At 38.5% G+C, this 20,000-nt stretch overlaps 1 protein-coding gene across 1 annotated transcript in view; it reads left to right on the top strand.

Annotated features, from left to right (window-relative positions):
- Skor2 (SKI family transcriptional corepressor 2) overlaps nt 1–20,000 on the top strand; it is a 40,802-nt gene that overhangs the window by 6,105 nt on the left and 14,697 nt on the right. The window contains exons 4-5 of the mRNA XM_004623630.1: nt 10,906–10,971; nt 11,353–11,451. Of these exons, the coding sequence (XP_004623687.1) occupies nt 10,906–10,971; nt 11,353–11,451 (165 nt within the window). The remainder of the gene's footprint in view (nt 1–10,905; nt 10,972–11,352; nt 11,452–20,000) is intronic.

The raw sequence follows: 20,000 nt of genomic DNA, 5'->3' as shown, positions 1-20,000 counted from the left end.
ACTAAAATGGGCAAAGCTAAGAAAGAGAGTTTTAAAACAGTGTTTATTCTAGTGGCACTGTCAGTGAATTGCTTCATTTTTGTATTTTAAATATAAGCCTATGTAGTAAGCAAGACCCATGAAGCCCCAAACCCAGTAAGATAAGGAAACGTGCGAGTAGCCGTGATTGTCCTTTTTAAATAATGTAATTCACTCACAGGCAGAATAGGGACACCAGTTTCCATTCAGTAATCTTATTTTAGTTTTAATTTAGTGTTGCTTGTAAAAATTATTGTATAATTTTTAGTTTGTTGACTGCATAAATTTGGAGGATTTTGTTTTTGAGTTGGCTAGTGGTAATATTCAAAATCCAATTACAATGCACATGTATTTAATACAAACTATGACTTAGAGAATGATTCCAAAAACAGCCTACACTTCATTTAGCAACTAAACATCAGTCATCATAAGTCTGCTGCTGCTCAACTCTTACTCTATTTAGGTACAAATTTTGAGAGAAATCTTTAAATTTTTATAAATATGCCACAAAAATGTAAAATGTACATAGCTTTTCAGAGGTAACAACAATTTGTATAAGTCTACAGGATAGCTTTTCCCATCAATTAAGATTCATAATTTTAATAAAAAATTTTTACGTTAGCATTTCACCAACTGTGCATACCCATTAGAAATCTAAATTTATTATAACAAATTGATTCCTTCACGGAATTGTAATCTCTTCATTTTCGATATGTTATCAGTCTCTGTAGATATGCTAAAGACAGAATTTCTCTTTCATCTTCCTCTTATTTGGATGAAATTTAAAAACAAGTTCCTGGCCTTGGAAAGAGTTTGCTTTCCCATACTCACAATGGCCAGTAAGCCCTGAAAAGCTAAAAGAACTCCAAAGATAAAAACCAAAGTGAACAAAAACAGCAGGATTCACCATTGCTTGATATTCAGAAATATAAATGCTAAAGGAAGTAAGCAAAATTGTAGTCAGGATTGGTGGTTACATAAAAATCTCTACAGTGCCTGAAGCTCAGAGCAGTATAGTCAATAGTTATGCTGGTAATAACACCTACTCAGACTATTGATATATTGCTAGCCCTGTTCTCATAATAATTAATTTGATACAGATTCCCTGAGAAACTCGTTCCACATTGATTTTCATATCACAATTGCATTCTCACATTACTCAGGGAAGTATATAAGTAGTAGGTTTATAATATTATCTTGTATTGAGTGAGAGACAAGTAGGTTGTGGAAGGGATGAAAATATTGAAATGAGCAACTTTCAGGTGAAAAATGTATCTTGTTACATTTGTAGTATAACCTTTATTTTATTTTATTTTATTTTATTTTATTTTATTTTATTTTGGCGGAACCGGGGATTGAACTCAGATCCTTGCATTTGCCAGTCAAGCGCTTATCCTACTGAGTCATCTCCCCGGTCCCCCAACCTTTAGTTTATTTATTTTTTTTTCAAAATTTTATTGACCAACCTTTAGTTTAAAGAAGTTCATCCTTATGGTTCTTTTGCTGGAAATGTGGTATTGTATTGTATTGTATTGTATTGTATTGTATTGTATTGTATTGTATTGTATTGTATATGTGATGATGGGGTCTCACTATATTATCTAGATCTTAGATTTCTGGGTTGAAGTGATCCTCTATATTCTGCCTTCGGAATATATGGGACTATAGGAACACACCTGTTTGGTGTTTTAAGCCTTAAAAAGTGTGTAGGAGTTTTGTGTTGTTGTGAGACTTAATTTGGTAAACCTTCAACTGTCTCTCCTTGTAGGAAAAATTAGCTTGTGGTCTCCATATTGAAATCCACACTTGAGGAAATCCCAGGGTGGGCATCTAATTGGCTTGTGTTTTGATATTAATTTATTTATCTATGGTCAGAATCCAAGAATCCATTTATTTGGCCAAGTGTCAAAAACTCAGATGAATCAGAGAGATTATGATTATGGTCATTATTAGTTGCTTTGAAGTAATAGCAGCTAAATACTTGTATCCAGAGCTCCCTTTTTGTTAATGTAGATGTATCTCCTCCATGCACCTCTACAGATACATGATAGTATTCATCGTGTACTTCAATTCAGTTCAGATGTCTTCTGAGTACTAGGTATTTTGTTAGGCTCCTGGGATTCAGGGATAGAAATCAACACTACTCCTTGCCTTCAAGTTGCTGTCAACCAAAGAGAGGAGACAGGCTAGCTGTATATTAGGGTGACTACTGTAATAGGGATCTACCCAAATGATCATTCAGTAAGACTTATATAACTATGTTCTTTTAGCCAGTGATTAATCATTATTATTGAAAATAGCAGTATTTAATTTCTTTGCCTATGCAACTAGAACATAGAACAATTAAGTATCTTCTCAAACTGCCTAACGGGCACTCAACTTTTGCTTTCTATGTGAATTTTTCACTCCTGTGGTCATCATAAATGTAGCATATCAGGAAATGCCTATGATCTCTCTCTAAGTAATGACAAACGTACATTTAAATAGTTTTTCATACCTTTAAATAATAATTACTTGGATTAATTGATCCTTAATAACAAATTTGGTACAGGAGAAATACTTAGTTCCCATGAATTTTCAGTTCATTTTAATTAAGTGTATCGCTCCTTCAATTTCTCAGCTTTATTGGTAAATTAATTTTCAGTAAGTTTGAAGAAATTACGTTTTAAATGATTTTTCAAAAACTATCCTGTTCATGGTCATTAACCTTTAAAACACAGTAGCTATCATACTTCTGCCTAATTAGAAAGGCCAGAAATGAAGTTCTTAAACAACTAAAATTCCCCAGAAGCCTGAACTTTTATCTGTAGTGCTCTTTAAGATTAGACATGTACTTAAAACTAACCAGATAGATTGGGGAGCTATTACTCTGGTCAATATATTACCTACTCAAAAATATAAATCATGGTATTTCCCTTGCAATTCCAGAGTAAGGTTTTGCATATCCACTTTGAATAACCTCAGTGAAGTTAAGTGATTTGAAGTTGAATGCAGCGGAGCAAGCTGATAAGATGGATCAAAGCAGCTGCAGGTCAAAGAAATCAGGAAAAGTGGAATCAGCCCCACTTTCAATCCTTTTCACTGTAGAAACACCAGCAGCACTGGACTCAAGAGTGTGGCTGCATCTTGTTATATGTATAGAAGTTTTAAAATCAATTTGATTTTCACTGATATGATTCTCTAGTGTACTTAATATGCTGTGGATGGATTTCTGAGAATAGTAAGAAGCAGTTACACTTCTCATGAATATATAGCAGATGAGGCACTCTGATTTATTATTCCATTCTATTTTAGAACATGGTTATGATTTTTAAAAAAGAAGCCAAAAAGGAAAAATTATTAATAGCACAGATGTGTAGATCTGGATTTGAAATTTCTCACTTCCTAGGTAACTTCAAGTAAGTTTGTGTCTCAATTTATATGCCTATACAATTTGATAAAGTTTCTGACCTCTAATTTATTATAAACAAGTATTTTTATATAATGTATATTGAAATGTTCTAGTCTATGTACTCAAAATTAAATAATCCCTGATATTTCAGATATTAGTTTTTCTTTATTAAAATTTCTCTTACTAGTGACTTTTAAAAATCTGTATGAAACTCAAGACAATAGTAAATGACAATAACAAGCTTTCTAGAAAAAAATTAGTGTTAACTCACCAATTTTAAAACTCAGGAGACATAAATACTCAAGATTTACTAATCAAAGATTTTAATATACTTCTTCAAGAAGCAATATGTCTGCAACTTCAAAAAATTTTAATCATGAATTATAAGATCTGTGGTAACTCAGTTTAATTATAATCCCACTGCTATTATTTAATCTTGCACTTGCTCTTTTTCTTGTTAATGAAATAAATATTGTATAAACACCAGCAGCACTGGACTCAAGAGTGTGGCTGCATCATGTTATTTGTATAGAAGTTCATTCCATAGCACACTCTCTCCAATAGTATTGGTTTTCCTTTATCTTCTGTAATCTCAGTAAAATGCCAACCATCACAGTGCAAGTAGTTTAACATAGAAATTTAATACCAAGAAATTAGCAAAGGTCTATATCCCACTGATAGAGGAGAAAATTATTTAACCTTGCTTTCTGTGTAATTGATTTTTAATGCCTTAATGCAAAATATGCTTAAAATTCTCTAACCCACAAGTTGTCTTATATTTTAGTTCTTCTTAAATGTAGCAATTATACATTTAACCTACATCAATTGTAAGTTAATTTTGCCCCCATCCAAGGTGTATCTCTAACATAATCTTGTAACAGAAAGAAAAATTCCAATTGAAGCTGAATTATAAAACTAAATTCGATTATTAAAATTCAGTGCTTGTTTGGAAATTATACAGGTTCTGGAATGCAACAATGAAGAGCCTTCCTTGAGTTCAAAAGAGTATGTGGTACATTAAAAACATCATGCAGAGACCCTTTGCAGTTTCAAGTGAAGGACATGTTGACACCCATGTGCCAAAACACACACAGTAGCACACGAGTCCCAAGCCTCTGGAAACATCTGGATGCTTGATTGAAATGGTATTTCATCCAAATCTTAGAATACATGTGCATCTTATGTATAGACCCTGCTTCAAATCAAAGCAATTTCACTGATTCATGTTGCTTTTGAATGGACAGTTAAATAACATGTTGTTTTTCTGTAAGAGGAAACACTTCCTCCAAATGTTTTTCATTATGTATTGCCAACCACAGTTCTAGGTGGAGGTGTAACACAGCAGTCCTTTCAGTAATGAGCAGCTTGCTAGCTGCTGGGACTGCTAGCTGGGGCAGTACCTCGGAGTACTGGCTGCAGGCTCCAACGAGCATTGAAAAAAATGAAGATTGCCAAAGATAAGGAACAGGAAACCGAGAGGTGCAAGAGGCCTGGCCAAATAGTTCAGCAGATTAAAATACCTGCAAGAAGGCTCAGGGGCCTGGGATTCGATCCTGCGGCTTGCCGTGCAGGCCCCACCCCTGGAACGCACTGAGACAGCAATTGAGACTGGGCGTGGTGGCATGTGCCTGTAATCCCAGAACTTGGGAGGTTGTAAACAGGTGGATCACTGAGTCCCATCTAGTAGTAAGACCCTGAACACCCTGTAGACCCTTCCCTAAAAAAAAAAAAAAAAAAAAAAAAAAAAAAAGAGGGGCAAGGAAAGATTGTGCTTCCATAAATGGGATAGGTGAGGGTGAAATTTCATACTTTTCATTCAAATGCTTGATATTTTAATTTATTCCCTATACACAGAGTATGCTTTATGTACATACATTTAAATGATCTTGTTCATTGAATTCAGAGTTTTGCTTGAAAATAATGGTATCTGCCTGATAAGATCACCTCCTATTCCATGACCACTAATAGCACAAGTCTCTTACCACATTTGGCTCTTGAAATTAAATGAACTTGGGGCTGTGTATGTAGCTCAATTGTGGAGCACATGCATAGCATTGTGAGGCCCTGGGTTCCATCCTCAGCACTGCATAATACATAAATAAATAAATATCATTATATGAGCTCTAAATTCTAAGCTTACTCTCCTCCTGAAGGCCACAGCAGACATATATGTTAATTAACATTTTCCATGTCACGGCTGTATCGGTAGGCCATGGTTTTGTTTGTCCTTTAATTTTTTTTCAAATGTCAGATTAAAACAAAACTTTTTTCTACTGGAACATCACAAACTTTCTTAATAACCTGAAAATAGTTACTTTAATTTATATCTACAGGAGTCAGGCATAGTGGCACACATCTAGGGCAAGGGTGATTGGAATTACCTGTCAGGCAGGATCTCCGTATAGATTCTCAGAAAGCATATTTTTTGCTTGGGAAAAACAAACTAACCTAGATGAAGCACTCAGACATCAGGCACAAAGTGGCAGAGGAAATATGCGAAGCACTTAGAACTTCAGCCCCAAAGGGATGACTAGTAGCATTTTCTAAAACTTAAAAGACGGGAGCCAAGGAGATGGCTCAGTAGGATAAGTGCTTCCCGAAACTTAAAAGGCTTCTGGGAAAGGGGCTGGAGAGATAGCTCAGTGGAACAAGTGTTTGCCTGGCAAGCACAAGGTCCTGAGTTTGATCCCTGGTACCACCAAAAATAAAAAGATAATAATAACAATAACAATAATAAATAAAAATAAAAGGTTTCTGGGAAAAAGGTAACTTAGTATGGTGAAGTTGCTGTAGCAAAACTAACCATAGACTTGGGTGAATTAAGCATCTACTTCTCACACTTCTGGAGGCACGAGCAGATTAAGCATTTGGTGATGCATAGTTAGCAAGTTTTCTTGCTGTAACCTCATATGGAAGAAAAGAGGGGAGAGAGCCCTTTGGGGATCCTCCTCTGAGGACACTAATTTCACTCATGAATTTCTGACCTGGTACCCTCATCCGTTCTCAAAGGCTGCCTCTGAGTGCCATCCCTTTGGAGACAGGGTTTCAACTAAGTGTGGTGAGGGGACATAGACATTCAGTAAATGACAAGTAGAGACTTGGATGGCATTTTGATTCTGGTTAGGCAGGGAGAGAGGGAAGGGTACCTTTGGCAAGAGAAACAATAAGGACAGAAACATCCAGTGCAAGTCTGAAATAAAAACCTGTTTACAACCAAAGGTTTGTGTTGGCAATAAGGGAAGATTGGGTCAGCAGGTGGGACAAACTTTTGAGATAACCTGGAGGGTGGGAGGAAGGAATTTAAGATGGATTCTTTAATGTAAACTAGGGGAGCCATTCAGGGTTTTGTTTTGTTTCACTTTGGAGACAGGATCTTGCTATGTAATTCAGGCAGAACTTGAATTCATCATGTAGCCCAGGCTGGCCTTGAACTCACAGTGAACCTCTTGCCTCAGCCTCCCAAGGGCTGTGATTATAGGGGTGAGCACCGCACCCTACTCCATTACAGGTTCTTGAGCAGAGGTGTGTCTTGCTAGTTAAGAGAATGCAACTGCTCTTGTGCTTTGAAACACAATGCTAAAGCATTTATTGGCTGTTGTTCTTTTCTTTTAATTTTTGTGAATTCCAGTCCCCTCATCATTTATTATTTAGTGCTCAACAACGCTACCACATGACACCTCCTGTCATCCATCTCTCCTGTATTTCCCCTTCTGATGGCTGGGTGAGGGCAGAGCCAAGGATCAGGTAGAGCATGCATCTAGAATCTGAGGCCACCTGCTGCTGGAGGAGGAAGAGAACAGGAAAACAAGAACCTCAGCCCCAGGCTCTGGCCTCTGCTTGCACACCACACTGGGGTTTCTCTTTGGGGTGTGCTGCTAGCTCTAGCCTCTAGGGCAAACAGGCCTTGTGGAAGCCACACAGGTTACAGACAACCGGCCCTGTGAAGGGGCACTGGCTGAGGGCTGGGGCAGACACATCTCTGAGGAGCAGACACATCTCTGAGGAGCAGCTTTTGGTCACATCCACCCACACGATGCCCTAACTTTTCATCACTCTCCATTCAATCACTCAATTGCTTTCTTCTGCAGTTTAACCTAAGATACGTTTGAGCCCAGGTCTCCAAGAAAAGCATTCATCCTGGATGTACGGCTCTGTCTCTATGCCACAGAGCGTATCTCTATGCCACCTCCCATCTTGCCTGCAACTGTTTTCTTTAAAAAGTTGGGGGTGTAAGAAGGAAAGTAAGCATTTTAATTTTGGCATTTCTCCAAACCCATTTATTAATTTTTAAAAATGAAGTGCATCTAACCTGATGGAATATTTATAAAAATTGGGAGCTCATTGTCAATGAAATCACATTTATTTAATCTAGTATTAGACTGCCTCTTTTTTTTGTTAACCAGATGGAAAACATTAGCAATAATAGTGAACAAACATCCAGGCTCCCAGAGGTCATTTTTAACCACCATTAACAATCTGGTTTTCACAGATTAGTAATATACAAAAGGCAGCAGTCCAGTAAAAGATGCACAAAAGGCAGTGAAGGCTGCATCTGTGCTCTTTATTTACCTAATATTTAACTACTTTAAAAAACCTTTGTGGAGTGACACATTTGAATCTTCTAAGCTTCAAACTGGCAGATTTTCCTCTGGAATTGCAGTAAAATGCCTCTTTGCAATAGACACTGATGGCAAAATACTGACGAAAACCTCACAAAGCTAATGTAAAGCAAAGCTCATTATTAATGATATTAGTAGAATTTCCTGTGGTTAATATGACTTCATTTATTAGCAATTTGTGTGAAAGTTGTATGTCCATGTAAAGCTACTAATTGTGAGGCGGGAAAGAAGCGTGTTCTTATCCATCGTGTTTGAACTTTTAAATTTAGTTGTCAGGTCGAAACGTAATATAAGATAAACAGTCCACAGAATATACTCACAAATCAAAAAGAATCTGATCTGTGATGTGATAAGGACATGGCTCCTAGAATTGCTTATTCTAAAAGAAATTATCTTGGGGCTGAGGAGACAGCTTGGTGGTCAAAACGGCTGTCTGGCAAGCATACGGATCTGAGTGTGACTCCTGGTACCATGTGCCATGCTGGCCCCAAAACCAGGCATGGTGGTGCGCGCTTGTAATCCGAGCACTGGGCAGGCGGAGACAGGAGGATGACCATGAGTTTGAACTGCATAGTGAGACCCTGAATTGAAAGAAGGAAAGAAAGAAAGGAGGAAGGGAGGGAGGGAGGGAGGGAGGGAGGGAGGGAGGAAGGAAGGAAGGAAGGAAGGAAGGAAGGAAGGAAGGAAGGAAGGAAGGAAGGAAGGAAGGAAGGATGGATCTCATTTAAATCATGTTTTGAGTAGTTCATAAAACTGCAGAATGGTGTAGTGTCATTGTGCCCTGTAGCTAAGTGCAGAGATGTATGTTTGTTTTTTTCACTTGTTCAGATTCAATATTGTACATGAATATGAAATATCTGTGTGTTTAACAGCTCAACTGAGGCTATACTGGAAAACTGGCCATGATATGCATTTATCTTCATTTCAGGGTATCATTATGTTTGATTTATATATTAATGATTTGTTCTTAACCATCGTGCAACTCTTCTTTCACATAATAGTATTTTTAGGAATTGTATTGAAGTCTGTACTTGAAATACCTAATAGATATTTCCTCATTATTGTTATATAGAGAAAGCTGATATATTAAGGTGCACACGAACCTTTAGAAAGAGGTCAGCAATTACCAAGACAAGTGGGAATGAGTGTATATAAATGTGATCTAGCTATTAGAGAAAGTGCTTGCCATTAAGGAATTTAGGGATGCAAGTGTATTATTGGCTTCTGTCCCTAACTGTGCATATCCTGTGAAACATTTCCATGTATAAGTTCCATAGATGTATTGAAGTATACACAACTGTGCATGTTGTGTATACACATGATAGTCAGCAGGTGGAATGCAAAATTGCCACTTACAATAAATTGCCAAGAATTTTCCTCTCTGTTCATGATAGTGTAGTATAGGTCACTGCTTTGGGGAGAAGTTTTGTTTCCCTCTGTATAGAAATTTCTACATAGACAATGAAATCTCCCCATATTCCTACAAGTGCCCAGGGCCATTATATTCCATTTCTTGCTCAGGGAAATGAACAGATAGTGAGGAGAGAATTGAAGTGAATTCTGGTCCATGCCTTAATTTAGAATTTACAACCTCCTGGGGTTCCTTCAGTAATAACCAAAGATATATTAATGAAGGCTTATTGTGTGTCCCACACTGTGTTAGGTGCTGGTCATACAAGGAAAACAGAGCCCCTGGCTCCAAGTAAAACACAACTTAGTGGGTGCCTAATGGAGTAAGTAAACAGCACCATGCCTGAGGCTGTGCAAGGGACTCTGGGGACATGGGAGATATCTAGACCCTGGAAACGTAGGAGAAAAAAAATCCATAAAACCTGTTCAGAATGCCTTTATCTGTACTATGGTACCTCTTCAGACAAAACCAGAAAGCTTAATCAAATTAGCTGGCTATTGAAGAAATCAGTTGGAAATTTCAGAGTACATTTATCTGTGTAACAGAATGAATGAATGAATTTCTTTGATTTATTTACATTTTCATGGATTACAAAGACTCAAAGCCCTGTAGGTAAATACTATGTAATTGCTTGCCATCCTTCTATTTAGCACACAAGCAAAACAAATAAGAACAACTTGTTATTCACAGTACAGATGTGTCTTTTTGGTTCTTTGTTTATGTTTATTTTCACTGGGCACTGAATCCAGGATCTCATGCATGCTAAGCATGTGCTCAACCACTGAGTCGCACCCCTGTTGTCACACATTATAATTTTTATTAGTCCAAGATGAATAGTTAAGAGGTGATCAGCAAGCAAGTAAATATTTACAAACTAATGGCTAACTTATATCTCTATTTTGAGGTGTTTTAAAAAAAAAAAAAAAAAAAACAACCAGTTACTAGGCAACCCTCTCAGACTGACTAAGTGACAACTATAGGCTTCTGCCCAACTTCTTTCTCACTGTCCCACATTTTGGAGGCCAAAAAAATTCTCAGAGGCTCCTGGTTCTGCAGCTCTGAGGGGCTTCCAGTTAAAATCAAGCTCCCTCGCTTCAAGGAGGGGTGGGACACCAATGAGATTTCTGTTAGGAACTTGACTTAGCCAGCCTCTTGTGCCTGTTTCAGGAATTGCTTTCGTGCAGCAGGAGTTGGCTGCTGGTGGGAGCCTGGAGAGGCGCTAACTTCGGGACTCACAGGACTGCTGTGCCCAGCCAGGCGGGCACTGCCCTCACTTCCTGTGGCTCCCTTCTGAGGATCCAGGAATTGTAACAGGGCTAATGAGAGCCACATTGGGTTCTGAGGATTTCTAATTTCAGATTACAGTAATCAAAGGCTTTTGCAGATATTAAAAGAAAACAAACAGAAAAACTTTCAGAAAATAACTCAGGTATAAATAATAATATTTTTCTCTTCCTTGTTTAAAGGTGAACACAATCAAGAAACCAACTCACCTCATTCACTCAAAAAGGATGTAGAAAATATGGGGAAAGGTAAAGAAAAGTTTTAATGTTGTAGAACTACTCTTAGGTTTAAAGGACTATGGAGATAATAAGAGGGTATTTTTGTTCTACACCATATTTTAAGCTTGACAAGCAACATATGAATAATATATGGACCATTGGGTGGATATAATTGAGATTAATGCATACATATCAATCAATACATGACACTGTAATATAATACTTTAAAATAATATATTACATTGATTTATATTCATGGATTTCTGCACAAAATCTATCCTATGTCTATGCAACACTTTTTTAACTGGTAAAATATTTTGTCTTATAATAATAAATTGCCACATATAACAGTTCTCTGGAGAGTTATTTGTAAAGATTAGTAAAATGACGCTTCTTTTTTTTCTCTATTAGAAGAACTTCAGAAGGTTTTATTTGAACAAATAGACTTACGAAGACGACTAGAGCAAGAATTTCAGGTGTTAAAAGGAAACACATCTTTTCCAGTATTCAGTAAGAAAATCACTTTTATTTCATTACATTTATGAAATCTGATGACGTTTCTGTTATGGTTTAAAACTGTATTCTAAGTATTAACTAATTAATTACAATGCCCTCATTCTTCCCATGGTCTGTCTAAATACTCATGAATTTTAGTCACCCTTATTTAATCTTTGCATTGGCTCATAGACAAAATTTCTTACCAGAACTTTGTGCATTTATGAATTGTTATATGCATACTTGTCTATATAGTGTGTATATTTTAAAATATGTATGTAAACATATTAATAAATATGTGAATATATTTACATATTTGGATATCTTTAGATTATATATTTTAAAACAAAACAAATTACACAGGTATTTATTATTCATCCTCTAAGATAGGAAACAAACAACAATTTACTTTTATTCTCAGCCTGTTCTGGATAGATGCCCGCTACTTGAGATACATATAAGTATGAAGACTTAAACTTTAACCATTCAGAGCACACAAATCTATCTTATTACAGGTATTCCCTTTATTTTGGGGCATATATTTCAAGACCTGAAGCGAAATCATAACACCATGGATAGTACCGAACCCTACACATACTCTATGATTTTTCTTATATACATATACTATAAGGTTTTACTTATAAATTAGGCACAGTGAGCGATTTATAACACTGATAATAAAATAGAAAGCTTACAACATACTACAATGAAAGTTATTTAAAATATATGAATTATTAATTTCTTCAAATTTCTGTTTAATTTTTTTCAGACTATGGTTAACCTTAGGTAACTGAAACTGAGGTTAGTCAGAGGATTACTGTAATTAATGAAGCCAGAGTTAGAAGACTACTATAATTAAAATTGGTATACTTCAGGGAACTTTATATTCTCTAAAAGCCCATATTAATGTTAGAATTCCATTTCAAATGTTGGGGCAAGAGATATTATAGCCCATAAACTGTTGTTCTACTTTCAAATTTTGGGACTTTGGAAAGGCTTTGTGGTAGATACCCAGCTCGCTAATGTTTGCCTCCTCTGGGCTCAGTCACACTTAGACAAATGTTTCCCTGTAGGACTTTTTTGACCTAACTAGAGCTTAACATAGACATATTCCCCTCTTCAGAGCAGAGAAATTAGGAAAGAAAATAACATGCGAACACTTTTAAAATTCTATAAGTGAAGGCTTAGCATGTGCAAGGACTTGGGCTCCGCCCCCAGTAACACACACACACACACACACACACACACACACACACCACTGAAAAGGACTATAGAAACATGATAATATATATTTTTTTTCTTGGATACTTCTCTATAATACTAGCATGCCTCTTATTAGTAATCTGGGTATCACAAAACCCAAGTTGACATTTCTTATGCCAGAGCCATACACCAGCATCTAGAAGACATTTTAGTCATTGTGATCATTTCATTCCTATGAACTGAAGATCTGAATCCATCAGTGTCCCCCAGGGCTTATCAGGGCAAGAGCTGAAAGATGACTCTGGAGAGCTGGGGAACCATGCCAGAGTCCTGGCAACATGCCAAACTGAATTCCACCTGCACTTAATGGGGCTCAACCTGAGCAGGACCTTATGCAACGAAAGAGATATCTTACCACAGGAGCAATAGGTTTGACAAGTTTCTGATTTCTCCAGAACTACAAGGGAGGTTTGTGGGTTCCAGGGCTTTGGTGTTTTGAACTGAGAGAATCCTGCTGGCCTTAGATCGAGACAATGAGACTAGCCAACAGCTGTTGATAGTGCATTCAGGAACACAAAATTTGTAGCTTTGAGAAACATTAAAAAATACCTTTGAAGCCTTAAGAAACAGTTGATTTAGCAGGGCATGGTGGCTCGTCTCTGGAACCTCAGTACTTGGGAAGCTGAGGCAGAAGTATCACTGCAAATTTGAGGCTAGCATGGGCTACATGGTGAGTGCAAGAGCCGCCTGAGCTAACATAGTGAGCCCTTGAGGGAGAAAGAAAGAGAGAGAGGGAAGGAGGGAGGGAGGGAGAAAGGGAGGAAGGGAGGAGAAAAAAGAAACATACTTCAACAGGATTTTATAACTTTTTAAACTGTATCTTAGGAAAGACTGTATCTTACAGTTCCTCCCAGTAATGAGCAAAAAATGATTTGTTTTTTCACAACTGGTGTATATTTAATTGTTAAGTGTGAAATACCCTGCTTTTAGATCCAGCAAATTGAGTCCACATCCAGTCAAATCTCTAAGGTCCCTCTTTAGAGTCCCATGAAACCAATGTAGCCATAATTTATCTTATTAATAAAAGCTAATAGCTATGTTAAGGACTTAAGTAATTCCCAGTAATCTAGAAATTTTCTTAGTATCTGCTCTATTACATAATATGTACATGCTTCTGTTTTTAAAATGTTAAAGTATTACCACTGGACAGGTTTAATTCAGTTTTTGATCTTAATTAATATGAATCATTCACATATAACAGCTAAATATGTGAAACATGACAATTAAACACTAACAAAAATCTCTACTTTTTTTGTCTGATATGCTCTGCCGACTAAGGAAGTGGGATGTGTGTGCCCAAGTTTGAATAATGCGTGGTTTTGACATACCACAAAGAGGCAGTCAATTTCACACAAATGAAAATAGCAAATGCACATTACTTGCTTGTTAACTAAATGTGAAGGGCCATGAGGCTAGCAGACAGATTTAGATTTGCTTAGATGAAATGGAGAAAACCAAGCTTTGTAAAGCCACATTACAAGGAAGCAGATGAATCTGTGTACAGTGTTCTACTAGGAGGTAGACAAACTCAGTTGTATTATAAAATCCAAGTATTTAGATCCTTGGGGACCCTGGCTATGAACTGTAGCATGGGACAATTAGGAATTTGCGCTAGAAATCTACCAGACCTGAGTTCATTGCTCTTTGATGATTGTCTGGCCTTGGAAACTGTAAAATGCTACATAGAATTCCTGTTTTATAGGATGAAAAGACTAAGTAAGATAATACCTGAGAGATGCTTTGCTTGTACCCAGCACAGGATAAGTGTTCAGTAACTATCCCAATGATAATGGTGCTTATGAACTAGGAGGAGAAATAGCAGGGTATCAGCCCTGAGCTCTAGAAAAGATTTCTAGACTTGGAACAAAATGTTGGGTTTTGGGGGCTTCTTTTGGCTTAGAAGGTTCATGAGAACAATGAGGATCAATCCTGAGCACAGAGAAGTATGTTAGTCAGCTTTCCCATTACTGCGACACAATGCCTGACCCCCACAACTTAAAGGAGGAAAGGTTCAATTCAGCTCACTGTTTCAGATTCAGTACGTGGTCAGCAGGCTTCATGGCAGAAACCTCATGGCAGGAGGGAGTGATGGAGCAAAGCCGCTTAGGTCATGATGGCCGGGAAGCAGAAGTGGGGAGCAGAAGAGGACTTTGGATCATAGCCGTGGCCACACCTCCCTGCCCAACATACACACATTCAGGAGTGTGCTTTACTAATCTGCCAGGAGTTAATCTAGTGAAATTGACATACCAAAATTGACAAAATAAAATGCAGGTAAAATCAGAGTACAGAGGAGAGAAGAAGAGGAAAGGGAAGAAGGAGGATAAAAGGAGAAGAAAGAGAAAGAGAAGGAGGAGGAGAAGGAGGAGGAGAAGGAGAAGAAGACAGCGATGAGATGGAGGAGAAGAAGGAGAAGGAGAAGGAGGAGAAGGAGGAGGAGAATAGAGAGGAGGAGGAGCAGAAGAAGGAAGAAGGAGGAGGAGGAGGAGGAGAAGAAGAAGAAAAAGAACAAGAAGAACAAGAACAATAAAAGAAAGAGAAGAAGAAATTATGCTTATCCTGAGGCAAAGGATGAGAGAAGGAGGAGCAAGCAAATCTTATGCTGAGGCCAAAGCTTCAGAGGTGCTGTCTGTGAGCATGTCTGCCTGACCCTGATGGAAAGACATGGGAAGAAGAGAGGACTGAGACACCGGCAGGCAGGTACTCCCTAGAGCAGAGGCAAGAAGCTAGAAATTCATAATGAAGGTTGTAGGTCTGGTTCTGTCTCCCCCACTCACTGGCCAAGTTGTCCAAGGCAAGTTCCCTAACCTCTTTTCCAACAGTAAGACAATACTACCTGCTTCCTGAGGTTGCTGAAAGGATCACATGAGGGAACTGTGCAAAGTGTCCTGCATGGAGTGAGTGCATAATGATAATAAATGTGAGTTGTTGTTACTATACACTATTTTAAGGCTTAATGCTTACATTCCCACATGGACTTTATCATAAACCAACTAGTATTAAAAACTGGTATTAGAAACCAGAGCTTCTAGAGGTTTCTTGGCTACGTTTAATATGAATAAAACAGGAAGCAAGCTTGTCTTGATACCAGATAGTAAGTGTAATTGACAAATTGAGTAGGACTTGAGAAGTCCAGAAAGTATCTTAAAATCAAGCAATAAAAATGAACTCTAGGGTTAAGGGAAAATATAAGTGGTGGTGGTGGAGAAGAAGGAACTCCGCTGTTATCCAGGTCACTTTGAGATGACAATAAAATGGCCAAACATGTTCTGCAGTATCAATCACATAGGACAGTACAGTAGTAAATGATTAAAGGTGACCTCAACTGCCACCACTCTACAATCCCCCACTCGTGACTGAGCTGATCAGTTTTGCAGCTTTCAATCCAGAAGTTATTGTGGCAACAGATTGTATTTACATATCTAGAATATCTATTTTCTCTTCCTCTTTTCTGTAATATGCTGACCCTTCCTTTACTTTCTTCACTGTATTTCCACTGGCCAACTGTATGCCCTCCGACCCTCAGCATCTGCAGGCTGTTAACAGTAACAGTGGATGGTGGTAGTAAGCAGGAACCCTGGGACCTCCCTTTCTTCCTGCAGCCTTTTGCCCTGAAAAACTCTCATGCTTGGAAGAAAATCTTGCACTCAAGACGCTACAGTTATTCTTACTGTGCTCTAGCTATGTTAACTCCTAATTCTCAAAATCCTCAGTAGTAGGTCTGAACTGCCTCTTCAGTTTTATTTCTACTTCTTCTCCTGTCTACTCTAGCTCCAAGGCAGATGGCTCCTTCTCACTTCCTACACTGCACATTGTTCCTCTAAAAGGCGCTCCAGGACTGGTCCTCCGTGACCTGTGTACAGCTCGTATCTCACCACTTCCAGGAAGTCTGCCCACTCTTACAGTGTGGTTCCCATTCCTGACCTCCTCCTGTCTGTACTTCTGGTTCTGTTAAGTTCTGTGTTGATTCCTCTTTTGTCTGTTTCACTCCTGGTACTCACCTCTACCTCACTGCACTGTAACTAGGTTCAAGAAAGAGCTCCTCAGAACTTGACTGTGTTGCTGCTTCCAGTATCTGGAGTCTTGGGGCTCTGTGACATACTCTCAGGAAATGGTTGCTAGCAGTGTTGGTGTCCTTTTGGAAGAGATTAAAACTAACAGTAAAGCTTATTGTGGTGGTTCACACCTGTAATCGTAGTACTCTGAAAGGCTAAAGCAGGAGGATTGTAAGTTCAAGGCCAGTCTGAGCAATTTGGCAACTTAGTAAGATTTTGCTTCCCAAAAAAGTGTTAAAATAAAACAAAGGGGGGAAAAAACAAAGGCTAGAACTATATCTCTCTTCATGTTCAATCCTGAATACTGGGGAGGTGGGATTAACAACAATGAATGAACTGGATTCCCAAGGAGCGTTGTATGAAGGAGCTTAATCAGGGCTCCTAGGTTGTCCTTGGTTCTGCAGGTATAGGAACAAGCTCGTGGCACTTGAGAAATATGAAAGAAAAGGCCCATCAGTTACTACATGGAAGGATAATGAAAGGGCCCAAGAGAACCCTTGTTATAATTCGTCTAAATGTCGTCATTTTAGATTCTTTTTTTTAAATTTTTATTTGTTTATTTATTTTAGTGTGTGTGTGTGTGTGTGTGTGTGTGTGTGTGTGGCCAGCTCAGCCCACCAGGGGGCAGGGCTGGCTGGCATGTGGTGCTGGGGGATTGAACTGCGGTCCCTGTGCTTTGCTTTGCTGAGCTTGTTCTAAGTAGGTGCTTTAGACCACTGAGCCTTCTCACCAGCCCCTAGATTCTTATAAAGAATCACTCGTACAAGCTGGGGAGATAGCTCAGCAGTCTAAGTGCCTGCCTGGCAAGCACAAGGACCAGGGATCAATCCCTGGTACTGCATGCCATGCCAGCCCCACACTGATCCAGCCACTGAAACTGGGCCTGGTGGCACACGCCTGTAATCCCAGCACTGGGAAGGCTGAGAAAGGAGGATCACTACCAGTCAGCTGTGTAGTGAAAAGTTGTACCAAATAAATAAATAAATAAATAAATAAATAAGATGTTTTCTAAAAAAGGATCACAGGTACAAATTACTATGATTCTTTCTCATTAGAAATAAACACACAGTATCTCCTCTATTTGCATCTGGTTGTCTGCACCTTTCAGCTGTGACTGTCATTGTGGACTTCCTTTGTGTTCAGCGCTTTCCTTCCTTTTGTAATTACTGCTTTGGGAGCATCTTCTGGGTGGAGCTGGTGTGGGTCCCGCTGTGCTGTCCAAAAGATGGAAAATCTCCATAGCTGCCTGAAAACAGTATACACAAATGAAGACAGCATACACAAAAGCCCTGAGGCCTATTGGGAGAGGAGTAGGATCTAGGTGAACCTGTGCTTTCTGGGGTCTCCTTCTCTTCAAAGCCCCAGAGTGTTGCCTGCATACATCTCACTGCTCTTCGCGACTCTGGCTTTCTGCCTCTCTCAGTCCCGTGCAGTGCCCCCGCCACTGTGCTGCTGGCCTGTGGCACTGTAGTGCTTTTTTCTGCTACCTCTTTTTATACTACAGTTTCCCAAAAATAGTTGAGCTTTAAGTGAGTCTCACTAGAGAAATGAGTTTAATGACCTTCTTTCTACAATGAAATTATATTTTGAATCAACCTTTGGAATATAGCTAATCCTTAAAGTCTTATCTTAAAAATTATATGTATGTTTACTGTAGAAAATTTTGAATATACAGAAATACAAAGAGAAGAAAACAAAAAAATGGGAATAGCCACAGTTAACATTTTGGAGTTTCAGTTCTTTTAACACATATCAAATCATTTTTTAAATAAAGTAAAACATGGTACAGTACCTACCATTTCTTATTCTCCTTAAAATGTAGCTCTTTTCATTAGTACATGGCAGTCTATGAATGTTCTTTTTTTATTTGTTTTGTTTTTGTGGTCCCAGGAATTGAACTCAAGGCCTTTGCACTAAGCTGTATTCCTAGTCATTTTTTCATTTTTGTTTTGAAATAGGACTTCACTAAGTTACTAATCTTCCCAGGGATCTAACTTGTGATCTTTCTACCTCAGCCTCCCATGGTTCTGTGATTGTACGCATGCACCACTTTATGAAGGTCCCTTAATGTATTTTCATATCAAATTTTTTATTCCTGCCTAATTGAATCTATCAGTCCTTTCCTTTTGGGTTTTTGCCTTTGATACTCTCTCCCACTCTCATCTTGCAAAAATACCACAGGCTAGGTTTCACCCTTGCACTCTGTACCTTCTACAGCCATTTCCTCTCCCAGATCAGAATCTCCTGGTGTCCTGAGGAAGAGGTCAAGACAGCTCAGCGTCAGTCACCCCTATTCCTAGACCATGTCATTTTACCACTCTAGTCAGAGGCACCTCAGACTCCTCAGGGAGAGGAACCTTCTAAGGCTCTGAGGAAAGTTCTGTCCTTCCCAGAGGGAGGCATACTTGGTATCTGGGGTTGTCTGCCTCTGGAAGCACACTAGTCTTCTTGGAAGCTTTCGGGCCACACTGTGGGACATGGCATTGGAGCCAGCATTTTAGGGTGGGCTGGTTCCCCTGTTGCTTGGGCCCTGCTCAAGCAATCCTCCCTCTGTACTCTCCAAGGGAATGAAGGCTCCTCCTGCTGTCCTCACGTCGCACCACATCATCCCTCCACTATAACATTTTCACGTCACATTCAAACATCAGAGTAGTAATTGAGTCTTTAAAAAAAAAAGTTTATAATACGTGCTAGGCCTGGGAAAGAATTCCAACAATGTAAAAAGGTAAAAGTCAAAGATAAAAAGAAAAAAACTTGAAGGTTATAGGAAACTTTTGGAGAATTTTGAGCAGAAGAATAAAAGAGATTTGTAAGAGGAAGGATTGGAGTCCCAAAGTCAGAAAGCTACTCAGAGAAAAAGTGCCTGTATTTGAGAGGTAACAATGACAAAGACAAAGAGGGGAGGGCACAAGTAGAATACACAGGTGCAGAGGTGGAAGGAGGAGAGGAAAAGCTAGGGATGAAGTTTCTCTTTCTTAAAACTGCTGTCTATTAATCACAAATATAATGTGAAATCATCCTAGTTTCTCCTTTAAGACAGAAAAAGCCAAAATCAGTCAAATCTACTTTTTAAAAGATCACATGGAAAAGATAAAATACTGCTATTCATTGGCCAAGCAATGGCCGTGACTCATCCACATGGCTGACACAAAGGTTCCACAATCTGAGGTACAGGATCTCAGGATAAATCCTGAGGGGATTTCACTGACCTTATCAGACCCAAAAGCTACATCTCTTGTTGCATAG

The sequence above is a fragment of the Octodon degus genome, unplaced genomic scaffold, assembly GCF_000260255.1.
Source record: "Octodon degus isolate 3935 unplaced genomic scaffold, OctDeg1.0 scaffold00003, whole genome shotgun sequence".
NCBI classification, from domain to species: domain Eukaryota; kingdom Metazoa; phylum Chordata; class Mammalia; order Rodentia; family Octodontidae; genus Octodon; species Octodon degus.
Note: the sequence above shows the minus strand (reverse complement) of the source record. Positions and strands in the feature narration are given on the sequence as shown.